The sequence below is a fragment of the Mus caroli genome, unplaced genomic scaffold (genome assembly GCF_978045245.1).
Source record: "Mus caroli unplaced genomic scaffold, Mus_caroli_1 scaffold_8, whole genome shotgun sequence".
NCBI lineage: Eukaryota > Metazoa > Chordata > Mammalia > Rodentia > Muridae > Mus > Mus caroli.
Window position 1 is genome coordinate 43,808,454 of NW_028227263.1, and position 24,017 is coordinate 43,832,470.

The 24,017-nt window shown below is 42.9% G+C and overlaps 2 protein-coding genes and 1 pseudogene across 2 annotated transcripts; 2 read left to right on the top strand and 1 right to left on the bottom strand.

Moving 5' to 3' along the window:
- Nucleotides 1–7,967: 7,967 nt before the first annotated feature.
- LOC110299248 (SH2/SH3 adapter protein Nck1-like) lies at nt 7,968–9,262 on the top strand (annotated as a pseudogene).
- A 2,886-nt stretch (nt 9,263–12,148) lies between these two features.
- Trim21 (tripartite motif containing 21) lies at nt 12,149–19,738 on the top strand. The gene is made up of 7 exons (XM_021167568.2): nt 12,149–12,225; nt 13,520–13,951; nt 14,291–14,386; nt 15,636–15,866; nt 17,069–17,091; nt 17,622–17,722; nt 18,026–19,738. Exons 2-7 carry the CDS (start codon nt 13,532–13,534, stop codon nt 18,565–18,567), a joined length of 1,413 nt encoding a protein of 470 aa, XP_021023227.1. The 5' UTR covers nt 12,149–12,225; nt 13,520–13,531; the 3' UTR covers nt 18,568–19,738.
- Nucleotides 19,739–20,804: 1,066 nt separating this feature from the next.
- LOC110299117 (olfactory receptor 52B4-like) lies at nt 20,805–21,755 on the bottom strand. The gene has a single exon (XM_021168727.1). The coding sequence runs from the start codon at nt 21,753–21,755 to the stop codon at nt 20,805–20,807; it is 951 nt and encodes a 316-aa protein (XP_021024386.1).
- Between the last annotated feature and the right edge of the window lie 2,262 nt (nt 21,756–24,017).

Sequence of the window (24,017 nt, forward strand, 5' to 3'; positions counted from 1 at the left end):
AGCCCCTTTTCAGTCCTCTTTCTACAAAAGCTGTTATATGGAGTCAACTAATTTGAAGTTCTCCTTAGCTGGGAACAGAGTGCTGAGGCTAACAGAGATGTCAGGCAAAGCAACAGAAGCTTCCAGAATCTCAGGATGAATAAACCTCTGCCAAAGAACCCAGACTGACAGGTGTGAGCGCTCCTGATCTCACAAACTCACACATCACCTTCTCCCAGCTTCTCTCCTCACAACACAACCGACCTTCCCTTGTCCACTAAGCAAGCACACTGGGCTGTTTCGGGGATGGAATGAACAAAACACTAATCCCTCCATCCCTCCCCCAAACCACACTCCATTTCCTATGGGTTCCTGTCTCCTTACTTTTGTTTTATCCGTTAAACACTCAAAAAACCTGCCCTTTCTCTCTAGAGCAGATTCTCCTAATCAACTAATCTTTGGTCTGTCTCCTGTCTTAGATCCAACAAGACTAACCGTCAAGCCATTATTTCTCTGAGTAACAAAGCGGCTCCTTTGTCCCACTCTCTCCAGTCCTTGTGTATTCCAGTTTGTTTTCAAATTTCCAATTGAGTTTGGCTCCAGATATTTATGAAAAGTTCAGTGTGAATATGTAAATCATTACATATACAGCCAGGAAAAAATAAATGAATAAGTAAATGGAGAGAGAGGGGGAGAGAGAGAGAGAGAGAGAGAGAGAGAGAGAGAGAGAGAGAGAGAGAAGACAAGGTTGGTATTCGGCTTTTAGCGACTTTGTTTTGAGCAACTCTGGCTTTGTGTAACGAGCATCAATATTTCCCTGATGCACAGAGGAGCAGATCTAAGCAAAAGCTCCATAGAGTCCAAAGGAGAGACGTTGCCCACTTACATCTCTAATCTTTTTAATCCCCTTTCTCCTAAGTGTCATGAATTATTAAGATATCCTTTTGCTCATCACATTTGCTATGTTTGGTCATTTAAAAAATATCTTTCTTGGGGACAAGTCCGCATATCAAAAATGCAAAACCTAATGAATTTCCACAAAGTGAATATATCTATGTAACCAAATAGTGAAGGCCAGCAAGATGGCTCAGAGGGGAAAGGTGCTTCCTGGACAAGCCTGAATTTACTCCCCAGAGCCCATGTAAAGGTGGAAGAGAAAAATAATCTCCACAAAGTTATCCTCTGATATCTACAGTTGTGCCATAGCATGCTCTGTATGTGTGTGTGTCTGTTTGTCTGACTAGCTCTCTCTGTCTCTGTCTCTGTCTCTCTCTCTCTCTGTCTCTCTCTCTCTCTCTCTCTCTCTCTCTGTCTCTCTCTCTCTCTCTCACACACACACACACACATATTACATTTTTAAATAAGAAACTAAATAGTTTCAGAATCTCCAAGTCCTACGACTCCTTCAATGATTCCCATCCTCCCACTATCCTGATTTATGACACCAAAGATGAATGTTATAAATCTTGGAACTTTATGTAATTGTGTTCCTACAGTATGCACCTGTCTGTGTAATTTTTTTTTGTCTATGACACATCCACACTGCTGCATGTGCTTGCAGTTTTCTCATTCTCTTTGCTAGATGGCTTTTCCATTGTGAGCATAGACAACGACATGTATCTGACACACAGAGCTTCCCTCATCTTGTCAGTTCATCTTCTTGTTCAGTGAAAGTCTGGGAACCTCAGAGTTCAGGAAACCCATAGAATACAAGGCAGAAGGAGTATAGGAGCCAAGAGGGATGGAGGGCACCAGGAAAACAAGACCATCTAAATGAACTGAGAAAAGCTCATATGAACCCCCAGACTTTAGCAGCAAGCACGGGGCCTGCACAGGTCTGTTCCTGGTCCCTTTCACTCTAGGACTTTATGAGACTCCTGAATGTGTGAACAAGTGGGTCTCTGACTTTTGTGCCTGCTCTTGTAGCCTTTTTCCTTCTGCTGGTTTGCCTTGTCCAACTTCAAGGTGATGGTTTTTGTTTTATCTTATTATATTTTATTTGGTTATTAAAAACCATATGCTATAATAAAATTCAATAAATTGCTTTGTAGACATCAGGGTATTCTTTTTGCTTTGAATTTCCATCAATGCCATATTTTAGGTTACACTAAATTTCAATGAAGATGTGCCTTTAAATGCTTTTTTAAATAAAGAAAGAAAGTTTGAGAACACTCTTAAGTAATGAAAACCCAGACATATAAACCCTTAGACAGTGTAAAAACTCCCGTCATTCTCTCTTTACCCTTGCTTTTCTCTCTCTCTCTCTCTCTCTCTCTCTCTCTCTCTCTCTCTCTCTCTCTCTCACATCTTATTGGAGAAGTGTCAGAGTAAAGAGAATAAAGAAGGGCTCATATATCAGGTGCCATTTTGCCTGTCTGAATCCTACAGTCTCCCCACTGAGTGCATGCCTGTGTGCTCTGCCTAAGGTGTTCTGTCCAGCAAGTCAAACCATACATGGAAATAATTATGTACTATACATAAATATGAGCAGCTCCCCAGTCAGGGCCACAGTGCACACCTACAAGGGCTGCCATCTATACTTCAGTCCATTGAGTGTAGACTTTAGAAGTTGTGTTTCTCAGCCTGAACTGTCATTATGTCCTTTTGTGTAATAAAGGACTATTACTGACATCACAGAATGGTTATGAACATTGGAAACTGCACACTGTTTTACCCAATAAAGGCACTGATGAAAGTGTAATGTTAACCGTGTCCTAGACTAGGATTTTATAGGCAGCATCTCAGGAAGTCTCCCACTTTCTAAAGCTTTTGAATGGCATTTTCTCCTTCCTAACAATGAAAAAACAATCTAAGAGATGAAAACTCCTGTCCACGGCTCATTAAAGGCAAGCAGAAGAAACAATACAATTTTACATCAATGCTCATGTGCCTGTCATTCAGCATGTCCCTCCCCAAATCTTTTTAAAATAATTATCTCTTGTTATAGCATACACACACACACACACACTTTATATGTATGTGGTTTAAAACAGTGCTTAGTGCCTGAACACGGAAATGGCTACCACACACATACTTCATACATGTTCCAGTGCTGAAACCCACCTGCAATCTCAGTGCACTGGAGGCTGGGATGGGAAGATTGTAAGTTTGAGGCCAGTCCAAGCTATGCAGTGAGCCCTGATCTCAAAAAATAATAATAATGAATAATAATTACTTAATTATTGAGGACTAACTATTTTGAAGTGATAAAAATTATTCCTATTTTGCACATAGGAAAACTGTCCTACCAAGTTGCCTAAGTTCATGAAGTTAAGAAGTGTATGGCCAGAATAGAAGTCGAGACAGTCTGATTCCAGAGGCTGCTTCAGTGCTGTGTTATAATGCTTCTTCTATTACCTATTAGTGCCTATTAACATGATTAGTGCTGAAAAGGTCTGTTGCTAAAAGGTCGACCCAAAGTTACAGATTTGAGAGTGCTCCTCATCTGTCACCCCTACCTCCTCTTGACCTCTTAGATGTAGCAGTCCTGAGTACACTCATATTTCAACAGCCTAAACCCAATGGAATTCCCGTGCTTCATAATCATCCTGGGCTGCAAACCATGTGAATTTCGTTACCCAGTTAAGGCTTAGGGAGAAGATGTTCAGTAATATCCTGAGAGAGCAAATAACAAACTTGATTGAACTAGATGTGGAAGGGCTGGGGTTAGGGAGAGAAATGTGTAAAGGGTGAGGAATAAATAAAACCAGTAATGATATATGGATAGAAGGCTGGGTAGATAGGTAGAAAACCAATGACAGAGTCAATTCTGGAGATGGAAAAAAATAAATTATATTCTCTGCCCTTTTACCATTTTACTTATCCAGGGTCAAGAAGATCATAAATAGCCTAAAGTCTATTTTATTTTGTTAATCAAAGAAGTCTAAAAAAAAAAAAAAAGGAGAAGAAGAAGAAGTCTATCCCCAGTAGCTTAACTATAAGTTTTTGAAAAGAAATGGCCCAGCTTAGAGAAAGTTGGAGACCCCAAGAAGGTTTCTATGGCAACCAAGCATCACTCACCAACACTCTCAAGGGAATGTGAGGATTTAAGCCTCTGGCTTTGCCAGCTGGGTCCTAGGGCCAAAAAGAAAGACACAGAAAAAAATAGGCTGTAACACTGAATCCTAAGCCTAGCAGAGTCTGGGATGAGCCGAGAATCCAGTTTTCCTCGAGTCATGATATTGATGAGTCTTAGGTAATATAATAGATAAAAATATAATATAATATAATATAATATAATATAATATAATATAATATAATATAATAGATAAAATGTACACTGTTCAGAGATAAGCTTGGCATAAACTGCCTCTGCCAGGTACCTGTGACAAGGGAGTCACAGACAGCACGCAGGGTCTGGAAAAAACCACACTCTTCCATCAACTCTGCTTATGGGCTGGCTGAGCTTTTACTAAGTGGTAGAGAGGGTGAGTGAGGAGGTGACCTGCTCTATACCTCCTCCCCTACACCCCTTCAGGCTGGGACCCTCAGAGTCTGTGGCTGAGAACTGATTACAGACTCAGATCTGATGCTGTCAGTGGAGGTGTAATGCGGGCCAGTGAAAGGATGGAAACTGCAGGATCTTTTAAAACATGCATTTGTTTATTAACTCATGATTTATATATAGGAAAAATCCGGTTTTTAAATAAATCAGACCCTTCTATATTTTTTATTCTGACTTATATGAAGTCTCTTTAAATGTTTTAAACAGTTGACCTTCAAATTCTCACCATATAGGTGTTGTCTTTGCTAAAACAACTACAATTTTATATTTAACTCGTGAGGTTAAAGTCTAGAATAGAATAGGTCCAGAATGTATCTAATATTAAGGTGTAATAGATACAGACACATAAATTATAGAGAGGAAAGAAGGAAATAAGAAAGGAAGGAAGGAAAGATGGAGAATGGAAAGAGAGACAAACTGACACAAAAGCCTCTTGTGTAATTCATAAGCAGCTATAACTATTTCACAGTCAGCGCATTGGGCTCTTCCTTCCTGTGTTAACACAGATAAATCTAAGGACATCTGAGCTCTCTGCAAATGTCATCTCCCTTTCACTTCCTTGAGTGTCTTTGGTAGTATGGATGATATGTAGTTTCTATTAAAGGCATACATTTCACAGTGGCATGTCAGAGGTTGGAACATGTTGGCATATAATGTATATTACTTTCTAGGCAGGCAACATAGGATTCCAAGTGCACACTCAAGGGGCTGAAGAATTGGCTGAGTGATTAAGAACACTCATTACCCAATCCACATGACTGATCACAACCCTTTGAGAGTACATTCAGTGTACATACACACAGGCAGGCAAAACACTCATACACACAACGTAAGTGTTAATGTGACCAGTCATCACATGGCTGACAGCCTCCTCAGACAGAATTAGCTTAGTTGAAGAAGGCCTATCAGATGCCCTGCTCAGACTTGTCAGAAATTGACATTTAAATGGAAGTTTAGTCAAGCAGCTGAACCTAAGACTGAGGCAGATTCTATGTTGTCACTATCTTTGCCCCACAACAGGCTGAAGAACACCTATGAGATTCTGACTGGGCCTGAAGCAGTCACTGCAGCGAGTCCTGAGGAACCACCCACACACCTAGAGCTTTCCCCAGATTTAAGCAGGTAGTTGAAAATTGAAGAACACGGTTTCCCTTCATCCTGAGTCCCTCATCTTTTCATGATGGTCCTTGGTTCCAATCACCTAACAAAGTCAGATTTAAAGAAGGCCTCATGGAACTGAACCCCATATGTTATAAAAGGAAAGATTGGCAAAGGCCTTCCATTCAGTCACTATCATGTCTCAGGCTGACTGACTCAGAGGGAAGGTGGCTGCCCTAGATGGATTTCGTTCTGCTCAGTATCAGAAACGATGATGCAGGCAGATGGAGCAAGGCCCTGGTACCCACTGCCCTCAGTCCAGACGTAACACCTCATCGGTTCACTCACCACAGCTCCAGAGCCTGTGTCTCCTCTCATCTGTTCCTGTGTTAGTAAGAAGCATCTCTTGTTCTGCCCATGAAGTCCAGCACTTTATAATCTTCCTGTTAGAAGTAGAGACATAACAGGTCTGCTGGGAACCAGATGCAAAGCCAAGAGATTTACGCAGCTGGCCTCACTGGGGTCCCTGAGCTCTTGGTCAGGCAGCTCTGAGACTTGGTGGGAAGTATCAGGCAAATGCTTCCGTACCTGCTGATTTCTTGCAGGAGGATGCTCAGATACCTCATATGAAGTGGCTATTTTTCCAGAAGACCCAACCCCATGAATTACAGTGACAGATGGAAGCAAGCAGATAACTAAAGACTGAGGCACACTCTGTCCTTCTGGCGAAGGGACGTTGAAGAACGCCTACACACAGAAAGCATCAGCACAGAGTCTTGATGGATTCTGCCAAAAAGGAAACAGAGTAGCCAGAAACAAACATCAGTGCTTTAGCCCTGGGAAACTTGCAAGAGAGGAGGAAATAAGGTTCTCCACTTAACCCCAAGGTGCTGCTTAGGAAATGACAGTGCTTGAAAGTGAACGTACATCATGAAGCAAACTTTCTCTCCATAACGTCCTTGGAGATTGTCTGCCAAGCATGAGGTAGTGGAAAACTTCAAGGATATTTATTTCTAGATCTGTCACCAAATGTGTGATTACAACAAGGTGACTTCCTTGATGTTTGGTCTTTATTTGTATCTTGTAGGTGATGATTGGATCGTAATTATTCATAGGACTGTTAATTATTATGATTAAATTAGGATGTATGGGGCTAGGAGACAGTGTTCTTCCAGAGGACCAGAGTTTTGTTCTCAGCACTCACATCTGGCAGCACAACTGCCTAATAACTTCAGCTTCAAGGCACCCAACATCCTCTTCTGGTTTCCATGGGTACTTGCCCACACACACGCAGGCATGCATACACCCCACAAATAAAATAAATCTTGGTTTTTTTTTTCTCAACACTCAATAGTCTTGTTTCTTTCAGAGATCTTTACTTTATAAAATGACTTTCCACACTTTCTTTTAAAATGCAAACTTTGTGTGATTTTTTTCTTGTTTATTGCTTGTGAATTTCCTACATGCATATACTATGTTTGATCAACTACATACCCCATTCCCTTTCCTTCAATTCTTCCCTATCCCTTCAAAGTTTTTCCAGGCGAATTCATGAGCTTAAAGAAAAACTTAAAAACTACTGAGGCTTTTAAAAATTAAATAAATTAGAATGTAGTATGAAGCTCTTAGGAAAGGACTTATAAACTTTACACACACACACCTTTGAATTACCCACAAAAAGTTGAGTGCCGTCTTTGGTGGCCTGTCAAGCCTCCTCTGTAATAACACATTAACCTCCCCTACTCCATGGTTGTAAAGGACTTGTAATACGCTTTGTATTTTAGACTTTATCAAACCAATTCAAAAAAAGAGGTGCTTCACCAGCTCTCCAGGTCTACCTCAAGCCAGCCGGTTGACACCTGAAGATAATCTCAGACTCCTTGGACTCTTGCTTATGTCATTTTGATCCATTAGTCTTAAGATTTGGCTGGTCCCTTGGTCCTATGGAGGCTTGATGACCTAGCGTAGGGAAATGCTACTGCGCTGAGGCAGGGGTGGGTGGGCAGGTGGGGGAGCACCCTCATAGTGGCAGGGGTAGGGGATAGGGGTTTGTGGAGGGGAAACTGGAAAGGGGACAATATTTGAAATGTCAATAAATACAATAACCACTAAAAATTTTTTAAATTGAAAGAAAATATTTTTTAAAAAGGATTATGGTAATATTCCCTACCCTATATAAGCAATTAAATACTTCTTGGGGGTGGGGTCTCTTAAGCATTAGCTAAAGTCATTCTGCATGCTAATAGAAAAATAAAGACTTTCTCCTGAAAAAAAAAAAAAAAGATTGGCAATGGTATGCCCGCCCACCAGTTGCGCACACCCACCCCTCTCTGAGAGCTGTGCAGTGGCATCCTGGTACAGTCCTCAGTGCTGACACTGCAGAAAGATGGCTGAAGATGTGGTGGTGGTGGTGGTGGCCAAATTTGATTATGTGGCACAGCAGGAACAAGAGCTGGATATCAAGAAGAATGAGAGATTATGGCTCCTGGATAACTCTAAATCCTGGTGGCGAGTTGGAAATTCCATGAATAAAACCAGTTTTGTCCCTTCTAACTATGTGGAAAGAGAAATTAGTGCTCAGAAAGCATCTATTGTTAAAAACCTGAAGGACACCTTAGGTCACAGGGATTGGGTGTGGGAAGTTTCAGTGTTACAGAACACACCAGGAAGCTCACGGAAAATGATCCCGGAGCTGTGTCAACAAACTGTGAAAAGAGAACACAGAATTTTTACTCAAAATGGATTGGTTAAATAACTTTAAAGATTTTTTTCAGCATTGGGGAAGTGAAAAGAAAACCCGGCGTTCTAGATACTGCATCTCCTGTTGATGATAGCTTTGTTGATCCAGGAGTACGTCTCTATGACCTTAACATGCCTGCTTTTGTGAAATTTAACTACGTGGCTGAGAGAGAGGATGAATTGTCATTGATAAAAGGGACCAAGGTGGTCGTAATAGAGAAATGCAGTGATGGATGATGGCATGGCAACTACAACAAACAAACTGGATGGTTTCCTTCAAACTATGTAACTGAAGAAGGTGACAGTCCTTTGGGTGATCATGTAGGTTCCCTTTCAGAGAAATTAGCAGCAGTTGTCAATAACCTAAATATGGGTCAAGTATTGCATGCTGTACAAGCTCTTTACCCATTTAACTCATCCAATGATGAAGAACTCAGTTTTGAGAAAGGTGATGTAATGGATGTTATTGAAAAGCCGGAAAACGACCCAGAGTGGTGGAAATGCAGGAAAAATCATTGGCATGGTTGGCCTGGTGCCAAAAAACTATGTTACCATTGTGCAGAATAATCCATTAACCTTGGGTTTGGAACCATCGCCTCCACAATGTGATGACATTAGGCCTTCACTCTCTTGGAAGTCTGCTGGCAATCCTTGGTATTACGGCAAAGTCACCAGGCATCAGGCAGAGATGGTATTAAATGAAAGAGGGCATGAAGGAGACTTCCTCATTCGTGACAGTGAATCTTCACCAAATGATTTCTCAGGATCACTAAAAACACAAAGGGAAAACAAGCATTTTAAAGTCCAGCTGAAAGAGACTGTTTACTGCATTGGGCAGCAGAAATTCAGCACCACTGAGGAACTTGTAGAACATTACAAACAGGCACCGATCTTTACAATGAACAAAGAGAAAAATTATATCTCATCCAGCGTTTGTCTTGATAGTGCTCATCAGCAGTGACTGCTACACAACTTTAACTTGCCATGTAACTGGAGACTGAGAAAGTGCTGGGCCAATTGCACTTGCTTGGAAAGTGCTGTTTCTAATTATATGAGAATTGACTATAATCCGTGAGTACTTTTGTGATAACTCAGCCCATACGTATATACTACATATGCAGTGCATCTCTATAGAAGAGTTCTTTATCCTTGGTCTTCTGTCTTACTGCTTTCTTTGCTGTTTTTCTCTTTCCTTCCGACAATGAAGATTTTGTATTCTGAAATGAATAATTTGGTTTAAAATCTTTATATGGAAGAATTCTTTTATTGCTGTTTCTTTATTTCCTTGTAAAGATAGCCTGTTATCTCATAGTTCCTCTTCACATAAAATTATACCTATATGGCATATGATAAAGGACATTTCTTATAAAGTATTAATCTTTTCTGTGACTAAATAGCAGTAATAAACATAAAATAAGAAATTTAAAAAAAAAAAAGATTTGAGTTCCCTTCACTTCCTGTGGGAAGTGAAAGGAGGAAGTTGGTGGCTCCTGGAGGAAGTGGAAGTGCTGCCATAAATAACATATATAATAAGTCATGTAACATGCTATATCATTAGATATTATATTACTTTTAGCCTGTTTTTTACTATTTCTAAGAAAAAGCTGACCAGTTTTCTGGTGAATTTTTTACATTATTTACATTAAATATTATTTATGTTAAATAAATCAATTTTTTCTAACAAAATAAGTAATATCCAGCATATCTGTTTTCTCTCCTACATTGTATCTACCAAGCATCACCATTTTTAACTTTGCTCCATTAAGCTCTTTCCAAAGCATTACCTGTAACCAATAACTGTTTTATATATAATTCCTAATAATGAGGTTATGGAAACCATCATCTTGAGTGTGCATCATCAGAAGAGGTGGTCAGTAAAACTGGGGTATGACTTGTTGAGAGTGGAGGTGTGGCACCAAATTGAAAATCCCATCTATGTCTGTGTCTTAGTGAAATTAATAGATTGAGATGATGATGACGATGACGATGATGATGATGATATGACAGTAACAAGAAGTGAAGTTATGGATTAGGATCCTTATTTTTAAAAAAGAAAGAAAGAAAAAGAAAGGATACAAAGAGAAGGCCTTGTCTTTGAGGGAAAGAGCAAGTCTGGGAAGACCAATCAGCTGCTGCCTTACCTTGGACTTCCCATCCTCCACAACTATAAAAAAGAAAGGTTTTTTTTTTTTTAATGAATTACTTGATCTGTGGTATTTTATTATAGGAATCAACAAAGGCTTTAACCATGAGAGTAAAGGGCTGTAATTCTGACACATTGTTAAAACCAGCAAGTGGTCAGCCCTCTGTCATCCCTTTCTTGTCCCTCTCCATACCCATTGGTCCTTTCCTGTTTCCAACTGGTCCTCCTTCTGCTTCCATATTTTTTGGGGGCTTCTTACGTCACTAAATTAGAAATAAGTAGAAGAAGCTTTTCCTGTCCTGGACAAAGTGGACTTGCGTATCACCAGGGACAACTTGGGTTGCCGATACACACTCAAGTTAGCAGAGAATATGACTAAGACCCAAAGTATAAACATCTCACTTCACCAACACACTAATAATGTGCTAGACAGTGATATCAATAGCATTAATTCTTCCCAAATAAAGACTTGGGTCAGTTTGTCAGGGAGAGGGAAGTTTGAAATATCAAAGTACTATCTGTGAGTGAAGGGAATTTGGGTCTTCAGTAGGTGGGGTCTTCAAACAATTACCAAGGTGGGAGCTGAGGCAGCTCTGAGTACGTTATGTTAGTAGTCCTGTGTGCACATTATAGAGTATATATCAGCATACTCCTAGGGTGTGCATTAATCTCTCTATCCAGTGTGTAAACTGAAACAGAGCATCCTCTAGTGGTGAATAGCAAAATAGACATTGACTCTACCCTCTGCTTTATTTTGGGACCCAAGTTCTTTGCCTGCAGGAAATAGCAGCAGACCTTGTGTGGTAGACGCAGAGTCGTTTTCTGATGTTTATAGATGTCTTCATCCTTTCAGATGCTTGACTCTTTTTCATTCTGCTTTCTGGGACTGTTGTGCTCCAGGAATCAAGTCCCCAGTACAACAGCACAATCTAGACAGTAGATGTTACCTGTCGGCCTTTCACTAAGAGAGATCTCTTAAACAGGACTGGAAATTTCAAACCACAGAATGGTTTTGTTTCCTAAATATAATAAATAGCAAGGAAAATTCAACTGCTGTTTTTAGCACAAGTTATAATACAATATCAATTGTCCACAAGTCTTAACTTCCTTCACTGGTACAACACATACTTTGACATCATAAAGAATAAATTTCTCACCCCAGACTATTTGAAAAGAGGGGAGCAAAATCACACAACAGAGTGATAGGAAATGGGTATACTTCAAGTACTCTATACAATTAATATGTGCTAATAAAAACAGTGACGGTGACGGGATCTTTCACCCGGATTTAAAAGAACTATCAGTCTTGGGGGAAGCCATCCTTCCCTGTAGGAAACAGATGGTGACTCCTCTCCCATTCAGACCTCTTCTCTCAGAAGCTCCCAGGTACGAAGTAAAGACCAGTGTCAAAGACAGTAGATCGATATCCTGTAGATTACATTCTGTTAAGGGGGACACGGAGGCCTTAGAGAGACCCAGGAGGACAGGTACTGAGTTTTTCCCTGCCTGTGGCCAGGAGTCAGTTTCTTGTACCTCTGACCTCTCTCCTCCCACTCTCCGCCCTGTCTCTGCCCAGTCTCCGCCCAGCCTCCGCCTTCTCTGCCTCCAACCTCCTCTTGCCTCTCAACTCCCCACTCCTCCCCTTGCTCCTCCCTCTTCCTGCTAGACTTGCCTCTGAGAGGAAACTGAAAGTGAAATTTGGACTGCAGGCTTGCAAAAGCGAAGCTGGGAGCACATAACCAAAGCTGAGGACCCTGGTAAGGTGAGTGAAGCTGGGACCCCTGGCCGGCCTGGGTGGGCTCTTTATCCCCACACCAGATTCAAGGGGCCTCTTCCCATCAGCGCCCCACACTTGGGAATTTTCGAACCCACCTGCTGCTTCTTTTCAGCAGAGTTGTCCTAGCCCTGCAGGCTAGGCCTGCCCATGCTGGCCTGTGGAAGCTGGGCTCTGAAAGTGACTTTCCTAGTGCCCTGGACAAACTGAGACTACAGTCTTAGTAAAGGCGGGAGAAGCGGGGTGGTGACCTAGGCCAGAGGGGAGCTCAAGGAAACCCTTACCCCTTGAATATCCCTGCTTGAGGAGAGTGCTAGCCATGTAGAAATTTCTGTGGATTTAAGATACTCCACACCATAAAGAAAGTTGAGACTAGGTTTGGAGCAGTTTAGAGAAGAGCCCAGGGAGTGCTCCCCACAAATGTCCACGGTGAGCACACCTGCATATTATGTACATAGACGTTTATAAAGGGGAACGTATGGGCACGCCTACATTGATGCATTTGTGCTCAAGTATAGTTTGTATACAAAAACCTACCAGGGTAAATGAAAACATCAATATATATGTACATACATATATAAAAACATGCATATACACACATGCAACCCTTATAACTGGGCCATATACTCTTAGACAATGTACTCAGGATAATGAATGACATCTTAAAGTGTTCTTACATGAACCTGAGTGGGTCGCTAATGACACACCTAGGCTGCATTGTGTTGCCTATTGCACAACCACCATATGTGCAGCCTGTCATATTTGACAAAATGTCAACAATGATGTATAGCTGCATAAACCTTGACTCCTAACGCCTGACCCCTGTGGTTTCTGCCAAGATTAATGAAGACTGGTATGAGCTAACACTGGTTGGAATATAGAGGGTCTGTGGTGAATATGGTAAATGGTCATTACTGCCATGACTGACGTCTCTGGGCAGTAGAGGCATAAGATGACAGAAAGGAGGTGGGAGACGCCTAGACAGTGAGGGTTAAGCAGGGATGGGTGTGGTGACGGTGGAGCTGTTAGCGTTATCCCCACCAGTTTTCTCTGTCTCTTCTGGAAACTCGGTTTCCCCTTCTGCCTGGCTGGCTCAGTGGGTGGGTGATACCAGAAGAGAGGCTCCTGTCGTTCAGATTGGTGCTCTTGCCTTCTGCCTTTCCCTCCTGTGTCATCACTTGTTCACCTTGGCATTATTTGGGGTAGTTTGGGGTTTGCCTTGCTTTTGCTTTTGTCCTGCAAACTCTCATTTTTATCTCTTCGCCCCTCTGCATCTCTCAAGATTCCACAGCAGATGTCACCCTCTACAAACTCAAAAATGTCTCTGGAAAAGATGTGGGAAGAGGTCACCTGTTGTATCTGCCTGGATCCCATGGTGGAGCCTATGAGTATCGAATGTGGCCATTGCTTTTGCAAGGAATGCATTTCTGAGGTTGGGAAGAACGGGGGCAGTTCATGTCCCGAGTGCCGGCAACAGTTTCTGCTCAGAAACCTCAGGCCCAATAGACATATAGCCAACATGGTGGAAAACCTTAAACAGATAGCCCAGAATACCAAGAAGGGTACCCAGGAAACGCACTGCATGGAGCATGGAGAGAAACTTCACCTATTCTGTGAGGAAGATGGGCAGGCCCTTTGCTGGGTGTGCGCCCAGTCTGGGAAACACCGGGACCACACCAGGGTCCCTATTGAAGAGGCTGCTAAGGTATACCAGGTAAGGCCTTAGCACAGACTAAAGAACATAGCCACTTTGTCCCCCAGAATGGTGGCTGAGAAGTTGGGGGATGGAGGGATACTTTCTTCCTTCATTGAGAGGAGCTTGTGTATGGAATACAACTTTACTTCTCAGCAGCAGAGGCAAAGCCATGGGAAAGGCTTATGCGTCGCGCTTCCTCGTGGCTCCCAGGTGCATTAGAAATGCAGTGGCCCAGATCCCATTACCCCATTGGTGTAGCTCTGTTTTTGTTAAGACATACTAGATTTCTTCCATAGTCTTTCCATCTGCCTCCTCCAAGTCTCTACCTGGGGACTAACCTGTCATCTTTCTCTACAGGAGAAGATCCATGTGACTTTAGAAAAACTGAGAAAGGGGAAAGAGTTGGCCGAGAAGATGGAAATGAATCTCGCGATGCAAAGAACAGACTGGAAGGCAAGAGCTGTAGGCTGGGCTGTATCCCAGGTCTTGACCTCAAGCAAGCCTTAACCATGGCTGTGCCTATCCAAGGGGTGGTAGAGTTATTATATAGGTCACTCTCCAAGACCCATCCACACACTGTGACTCCAGATAGAGAGAAGTCGAAAGAAAGGAAGGAAGAGAGAAGGAAAGAGAGAAGGAAAGGAAGGAGGGAGGGATAGAAGAGAGTCAGGGATGAAGGGAGGCAGAAGGGAGGGAGGGAAGAGAAAAGAAGGAAGCTTAAAATCAGATGGGATTTTCCCCAATCTGGCACAAATATCAAGAATTTCTGGAGAAAGTTTAAGGTTCCGTCATTCCCTCTGACCCTGTCTCAGGGGACAGCATAGTGAACACGAGTTTCTTGGGTCTGTGGTAGGAAGCCCACCTGACCTGGTGGCTGCTTGATGGTGAGCAATTTATTAGTTCAAAGCCTGCTAGAGAACTAAAGCCTGTCACAGTGAGAATTTGCTGGTAGAAAATGAAATGCATCTGAAACTGGGGAGGAATGCAAGAGGCTCACAGCCAATCACAGACCCCAAATGAATAGCAAAAACTTGACCCTCCCAAGATGGCAAAGACTGTTTTCCTGAGACCACTGCTTTCCACCCAGGGTATCAATCGATAGGGGAACAGATCTTATGCTCTACAACTTGCTGAGATAGCAAGACAGAGGCACTCACATGGGCGTTAGTAGATTTTGGAAGAAAGGTTAAGAACATATCTGGTGCCAGAAGCATGCATAGGTGGGGGTGCAGGTGGGGGTCTAGGGGACAGACACCACCCAAGCTTAGGAAATTTTTATGGGAAAACTCTTGATGGTTCCCAATGAAGGAGCTAGAGAAAGTACCCAAGGAGTTGAAGGGGTTTGAAGTCCCATAGGAAGAACAACAATATGAACTAACCAATACCCCCAGAGCTCCCAGGGACTAAACCACCAACCAAAGAGTACCCATGGCTCCAGCAGCATATGGAGCAGAGGATGGCCTTGTTGGATATCAATGCGAGGAGAGGCCCTTGATCCTATGAAGGCTCTATGCCCCAATCTAGGGGAATGACAGGGTCAGGAAGCAGGAGTGGGTGGGTTGGTGATCAGGGGGAGGGGAGATAGGATGAGGGGTTTTGGGAGGGGAAACCAGAAAGGGGGGATAACAATTGAAATGTAAATAAAGAAAATATCTAATAAAAAGAAAAAAGGAAAACTCTTGTCTTCCCCTTGCCACCACAGAGGAACATTGACACCCAGAAGTCGAGGATTCATGCAGAGTTTGCACTTCAGAATAGCTTGCTGGCTCAGGAGGAGCAGAGGCAGCTGCAGAGACTGGAGAAGGATCAAAGGGAGTACCTGAGACTCCTGGGAAAGAAGGAGGCTGAGCTGGCTGAGAAGAACCAGGCCCTGCAGGAGCTGATCTCAGAGCTGGAGAGGAGGATTCGTGGTTCAGAGCTGGAGCTACTGCAGGTGTGACCCCTGCGCAGGCTCAAGGAGTACCTTGGGAAAAGCCAGCGCTATATGGAACAGCTCTTTAAAAATGTGCTTGATGTGTTTCTGTGAACTACCCACATGATCTTTAATGTGCTCTAGTTCTGCAGGTAGTCTCACTCTTTTCCCAAAATAAACTTAAAATAATTTTTTCCGAAGCATAGGAACTAAAAAAAATCATGTATTCGTACTACTATTCTTTTTTCTAATTTTTCCCATAATGATGATAGCTCAGGTTCCTAAAGGGCACACTAGTGGCCTGCCAGGCTCAGGTTAGTACCGCTGCAATCTCATTCCATGGAAGAGAAAATGTTAATGGAATTAGTGAGAGATTCCCGTTAACTTACATCAGTTTATCTAAGTAGTAAGAGGCAGAAATTAAGATGACAGATTGTGTTTTAAAGTCAGTTCATACTCTAAAGCCATATTGCATCCACCCTTGGTATATTAGCCTGGTGTTGGAACACTTTAGGTTTCTTTTCTCATACCTGTGTCACTGTCTCAGTCACATGCATACAGACATTTCTTTCTGCTTTGTACAGAAAAACTGATTGTATTGGTTTGACTTGGCAGGCTTCCTCTTGCCTGTCACTGAACTGGGCTTCCCGGTGCCTTTTTATGGAGCCTAGGAGGCTGCCAGTTCAAACGTTATGGCTGTCACTGCCTGAGAATGAATATTCTCACTGGAACTCACTCTAAATAGTGAGGAGGATTAGCCACAGCACAGGACAAAGCTTTTAACCAACTAGCCATTCCTCCACAAACAGTTCAAGCCCAAAAATAGCAAGGAGCCTCTCTGGACATCTACCTAAGCCATTCTCTGCCTGAAGCTGCCTCCCGGCTTCAGTCGGGTTGTGTTGTTTATCTTCCTCTTCTACTTGCTCCATGGCCAGCCCCCCTCCTCCAAGAACCCAGCCCTTGTAAGTCTCTTTCTCTGTCGGTCTTTAAATCCCTGGTCATGGCTAAAGGCCATAACCATGTTGGCTTCCTAGATATTCTGTGAGCCATCACATGCCATTTCTGGTAACGGCTTGTCAGAGTTGTCTTTGGGGCCTTACCCAAGGGGATGGTGCAGAACAGAGCCCAGGGGAAACACAAGCGATGTCACATGGCCCCAGGAATGGCATCTCAGTGGTCAGTCAGAAACTCCAGAGTTGACTGTCTGTCTCTTCTCTCCTCAGGAGGTGAGGATCATCCTGGAAAGGTAAGGAAAGGGACCAGGAAGCATGTGTGCATAGAAACCTGGTCCACTCTAAGACGTTCTCTGCTTTCAAATGGCTAATGAACATATCAATTGATGAATTGCCCGATGAATATCAATCATCTTTGTACATTAAAAGTCTCCCACCAAAAAGTGGTAATCTTAGTCTGCTGGAACTCTCCTATGGAAAGACATTCATAAGTAATGAGTAAAACCCACAGCATGGCCAAGAGTCCTCCAAGTTCTTCACAGAAGTCACTCTGCCTGTTAGATGGTTTCGCTGTAAAATTAAATAGAATCCACAAGGCCATGCATGACTTTGGGCTCTGGAAAGAGATATTTATTTGAGATTCCTAGAACTTGGAACTCCTAGATAGAAACTATCTTTTTTTTTCCTTTCCTGTGGACATTGAGTGCATGTGTATTTGTATATTTGTATTGAGTTTAATAATCGAGCCGTCCATGAAGGAGAGCACTGGGGCCTGAGGTAGAAGATAGGAGCAAGAAGTAAGATTCTCAAACTCTTTCCCTAGGAGTGGATCCTGGAACCTGGACACATTAGATATTGACGCCCCAGACCTAACAAGCCCATGCCGTGTGCCAGGGCGGAAGAAGATGCTGAGGACGTGTTGGGGTAAGGCGACATCTAGGAATTGTGGGCTAGACCGAAAGGGATAATAAGAATGTGGAGTGGGCAGTCATGGGGAGCCCAGGGTGGTAATGTGTGGAAGAGGTGGCAATTGGTACAGGTGGAGCAGAGGACATAGGTGAAGTTTCCTCACATGTCAGAGGAAGGGCAAGAGTTACTGTGGGTCATTTCCTCACATGATGAGATTCAGGGTCACCCCTCACCTTTGAGTTTACATGGATCTCCTCACTCTAGGCAAAGAGCAGCTGGCCTCATGCATCCAGTCTTACTTATGATCTTTTTCTGCAGTTCATATTACTCTGGATCGCAACACCGCCAACTCATGGCTCATCATCTCAAAGGACCGGAGACAAGTGAGGATGGGAGACACCCATCAGAACGTGTCTGACAATGAGAAGAGGTTTAATAATTACCCCATGGTGCTAGGTGCCCAGAGATTCTCCTCTGGGAAGATGTACTGGGAGGTAGATGTGACTCAAAAGGAGGCCTGGGATCTGGGGGTTTGCAGAGATTCTGTTCAGAGGAAAGGGCAGTTTTCACTCAGTCCTGAGAATGGCTTCTGGACCATTTGGTTATGGCAAGACAGCTATGAGGCTGGTACCAGTCCTCAGACCACCCTCCACATTCAGGTACCTCCATGCCAAATTGGGATCTTTGTGGACTATGAGGCTGGCGTTGTCTCCTTCTACAACATAACTGACCATGGCTCCCTCATTTACACCTTCTCGGAGTGTGTTTTTGCTGGACCTCTGCGACCTTTCTTCAATGTTGGTTTCAATTATGATGGGGGAAATGCAGCACCTCTAAAGCTCTGTCCACTAAAGATGTGATGGTCAGGAGCCAGTGCCTACTGACAGTACTTCCCGGACACTTACCTCCTCCCTGTCCTGATCAAGATCCAGGGACTCCTGGGGACCATTTCTGGATACTGCTGCTCACTTCCTGTTGGTGTTCTTCAGCCATGCACTTTGTCATTTTGACCCATCTAGTTGGAGCTACCCTAAACCCTCATCTCTTTAAAAGAGTCAGGGTCCCAGAATGAAGGCATCAGCTGGACATAACTAAAAGTCAATGTCAGATGACCTTCACCATCAATATACCTGGCATAGATTCCGTAATGATTCCTCAATGAAACAGACTCCTCACATTGGACCCAAACTCATCTAGCACAGACAAACACACATTTCTGCCTTTATGTGACTTCCTTTGTTTTCTCTGTCCTTGGTTGTTACCTTTGGCTAGATACCTGTCTACTCCTATATCTTTTGTGGCTTGCAGAAGGACTTCCTAGAAATTGTGCTTGAACAATCCTGTTCAGTTATTATTGGTAAAAAAATATATATATTTGTCTTAACATTATACATCTTCTGTTTTGGTTTGTTGTTTTGTTGTTACTGGGGGATTTTAGGTTTTTATTGTTCGTTGTTTGTTTGTTTTCCCTCCCGGGAATGTTCTATGCACTTCTTCTATAAACCCAGGTCAAGAATATCTTCCATGGGAACAAACGAAAGCCAGGATAAAGTAGTGAAAGTGGTTCAGACAAGAGCTGAATGTTACACTGACAGTATACTCAGGATCCCCAGTGATAGCCGACGTCTGGGTACTGTGCTGGATCTGGTCAGTGAACCCCTGCTGTTGACTCTCACAAGGCTACAACAGCTGTGCTCAGACACTGCCTGCTGTCATTTTGTGGATATGTTGGTTTCTGGTTCCATTGCCTTGAAGAAAGTGAAATTAGTAGCTGAACTAGTATACAAATATTTTGAGAGCTCCAAAAATACTACCTGGAGATATATGTTACATAGTTAATAAACCCCTTATTCTCCACAGAATGGAATTGGGAGGTTTCATACCATCTCAGCTTTCCCCCATAGTCAATAACAAGTGGTCTGGATACAAGTCTCTTTGTTACATAAAAGTTACCTTGAGGAAGATCTCCAAGTATTGGTTCCAATTCTGACTAATATGTCTTTTAAGATCAAATAAAGCCTGTTGATTTTCCTGAGCTTCTTTCATTCTACCGCCACCTTCCAAATTAACAGACACAAAGAATTAAAGAAACATTATTATCTGTACTGGCTCAGGCCAGACAAAATCGCAGCAGAGAGATGGGCACAGAGTCCCTCCCCTGGCTAAAGAGCTTTGGGCAGTTGCTGGGAGAAGGAGAGTCAGCTTGCTTTCAGGGTATGGGCCCTCCCCCAGTGAAAGCCCCATCTTCAGGAGTGTATAGGCAGTGCCTATATACATCAAACAGTGCCTGGTGAGTTACTTCTAAAGAGGAGAAGGGGGGAGGAGGAGGAGGAACAATACAAAGTAGGGTAGGAAAGAGCATGGGTTTGGGACATGAGGAGGCATGTAAATATGATCAAAATACATAGAAATTCTCAATTTTAAAATGAGATTAGAAAGGAAGCATTGTATCAAAATTTTGAAGACACTAAGAAAAAGATTTTTTAAATGTACCTATAATTTATTTTGCATTATATGTAACAAACAAATTATATGTAGCTAATGGTAGACATACAGTCAGAGCACAATTAAGAAGTATGAAGATTATGGCAAGCCTCCATGTGTGACTCAAACTAAACTGATGTTTGACAATAAACATTTATTAAGCTGTAATGTTCACAATGGTTTAATTCAGTTCTTAATTGGGTCTACAAAGATTTCTAATATCAAAGCCAATGACTAGTAAATAAGAGGAATGTATCCATCGCTTTGCAAAAACAATAATAACAGTAAGCCTGATTTTCCCCCTGTAAGATATTCATATAGAGTTCGCTTCCCAGCTAAGGTGCGTGGATACACCACATCCCACTCCATTCACACAGAATGACACCTCTGCCACCACTATCATCATCAACAAAGTCAGGATTCAACCCTGACCCAAAAGTCCATGCTTCCTAAACACTATACTTCTCTGGTCACATGTCAAAGTGACTTCGAAAGGCAAGGCAAGTCACTTTGTACACTATACATGGAAGTTTTGGTTCAATCTTCAGTTTTTGCAAAGTAGGTACAACAATGTAAAGTTCTGTTTGGTGTATATGCACCTAGTTAATCAAACTCAGCATAGTTTCCACGGTGAAGACAAAGAACTTAGTACACGCTCACGAATCTGTCTGGTTTTGATCCCATAGATGATGGGATTCAGCATGGGAGGGGCCAGCATGCAGACATTGGCCAGAAGGATGTGGGTATGGAGAGGAACGTGCTGCCCAAACCTCTGGGTAATTATGGTAAAAATGCCAGGCAGGTAAAACATGGAAATAACCCCAAGGTGGGATCCACATGTGCCCAGAGCCTTTTGCCGGGCTCCTCTTGAAGGGAGGCGGAAGACTGTGTGAAGAATGAGACCGTAGGAGACCAAGATGAGCAGAGCATCGAGCACTACAGTAGAGAGGAGAACAGACAAGCCGTACCAAACATTGACGCGAATATCAGCACAGGCAAACCTCGCAACAGCCATGTGTTCACAGTAGGTATGCGGCAGCACATTGCTACGGCAGAAAGGCAGGCGTTTCACCAGGAACACATCCGGGAGGATCACACAGAAACTTCTCAAGACCACAGCCAAGCCGATCCTAACAATTACCACATGACTGAGCACTGTGCTGTAGTGCAGTGGGTCACAGATGGCCACATAGCGGTCAAATGCCATGGCCAGCAAAATCCCCGACTCAGCAATGAAGGTAGCATGGATGAAGAAGATTTGAGTGACACAGCCATCGAGGGAAATCGCTCCCGCACGAAACCAAAATATGGCCAGAGCCTTGGGCACAGTGGTGGTAGACAGGATGAGGTCAGCCGCAGCCAGCATGCAGAGGAAGAGGTACATGGGCTCATGGAGGCTGCGTTCTGCAATGATTACAAGGATGAGAGTGATGTTTCCAAAGAGTGCCACCAAGTAGGAAATGAAGAAGGGGAGAGAGATCCACAAGTGCTGCTCTTCCAGGCCAGGGATGCCCAACAGAATGAAGACAGAATGGCTGGTTCCTGTGTAGTTAAAAGGTGCCATACCCAGGCCAGGTCATTTGTACATTGGAGTATAGGATATAATGGTCACTTCCCTTCTCCCAAAATGCTGAATGAGGTTGAGGAGAGAACAGGACATTTTTCACTGGATAGAATAGCAAAAAGCATTCTGGTCAGCAATTGTGGCAACCCCATAACAGGTCTCTTGGTGAAGAGATATGGACAAAGCCATTCTATCTACTATACAAACAACAGTAAGTTGCTGTCCTGCCCTAGACTTCCCTAATCATTTGGATCTGAGGGAAAGATGGGGTCGATCATCTTTAAGACAGACCATCCCACTCTAGAAGTCCACAACTCTGAGATGTGGACTGTTCTAAATAGTTACAAGCTGTGAAAAGCAATTTGGAATGTTACTTCTCAAAGGAAAAGTCATAACAGAGTTGCCTATCAGTTCAACTGGCACACTGGGCACCAGCTTTGCTCGAGGGATGGGTATTTGAAGAACAGACAAAAACCAAGTACAGTATCTATTTACATAAAATAAGCAATGTATAAGAAAAGGCCTAACCTGCGAAGCTTTGGGAGGAGTTCTGAAAATGCTTTCTAGAAGTGCTTCATAACCTTAATCTTGAAAAATAAGTAAGGTCCTGCCAACAAAGACAAGTGATAAAGGGGGAATATGAGCCACATCAAAGACCTCTCAAAGGACTCAGTAAGGGCTTGCTATGACTCCAAGGCTTTAGAATGTATACTGAAGTAGAAGGAGCCACTGGAGACTCATTACCAGGGTTGAGGGGGTGGGAGGAAGTTACAAGGAGAAGAACACTGAAACAGCTTTTGAAAATGGAACTGAGAGTCCAGAGAAGACATTAAAGGAGCAAGTCTTGTGCACATCACACACTATTCCCTGAGACATCCCCTTTGACTTTGGGCATCTATAAAGGTCAGGTAACTGCATGGTGGTAAATACAAGTGTTATCAGACTTGTTTCTAGACACTGCCATCCTATTTACACATCTTTATTTCCACTATTGCCAGCCTCTCTTCTTGCAAATGCAGCCTCCTCCCCTGTTTTTTGCACTGTGCTGTTAGAAATCAAGGCCAGGGTATTGTGCACACTAGGCAAATGCTCTACTACCGAGCTACAATCTGGCAAAACCTTGTTTCTTGAGAGCTGCCTGTGATGTAGTGGTGGTGATGGTATATTCTACCACTGAAGCATGAGTCTCCACCCTACCCACCACTGCCCTCCTTGGCACACTGACTTGAGCCTTTGTTTCTCCCTATGATCTCTTGCAGTTTCCGAGACTGAACTGATGAACAGGCTAAGAAATGGTGGGTAAGTGTGCATTTTAAGTAGCTCTCTCTTGAAGAGAGCTGCATCTTGCTGTATCAGATGCATAGAGAAGAGATGGTGGAGTGAGCAAGGATCAGTTATTGCTGGCTGTGCTCAGGGCTTTGTGTCTCAATCACCACAGCTCAGGTAACCATGGTAGCCTTCCCATTTCAGATAGGAGAACAATAGAGCAAATGTCACCAAGTTGTCCAAATGGTAGGCTGAAAACTGGATCCCCAGAACAGACTTGAATCCATTCCTGTCTGTCCTACACCACCCTACCTCAACTTATCAGACAATTATAACATTCGGACTCCATATTCAAGGAGGAAGCTAGAGTTAGAGCCCTCACCTCCTCTACCCTCCCTTGGTACCTACAAGTAGATTCATACACAGCCATCTGTTCTCTCTTTCTCCTCTGCAAGGCTGAACCTTCTGTATGTGGGCTGGACCCCAACCCTCTCTTTACCCCTCCACATTAATCCATTACTAGTGACTTCACCTTCTCCCTCTCTGGTGACTGATCCAGCTGTGAACACATGTTTCAATGTCTCATCTCCTTTCCATTTCACAAAAGCAAGGTTTGTCCTCTGCTGCCTTCCTCGCTCCCTCCTCACAGTCACCCATTTGCCTGTAACTCAAAAACTGCCCTGCATCTCATTCTATAGAATCATCTACGGTGTCATGATTGCCAAACCTTTCATCTATGTTTAATCTAATGTCACCTTTCATCTATGTTTATCTATAACCTCCAATGACTCATATTTCTTAATTTTATAATAGTAATCATTGAATGCCTGAATATTAAACATTCTTATTTCTAATCCTCACACCAAATACATGAAATTGAAGCTATCACAAATTTGTACAAGGAACTAACTATTAAATCAACATTTTTTCAAACAATCTGTTAGTAGCCACTCTAATATCCAAGTTTAGGTAGCATCAAGCTTCCTTTAATTTTAA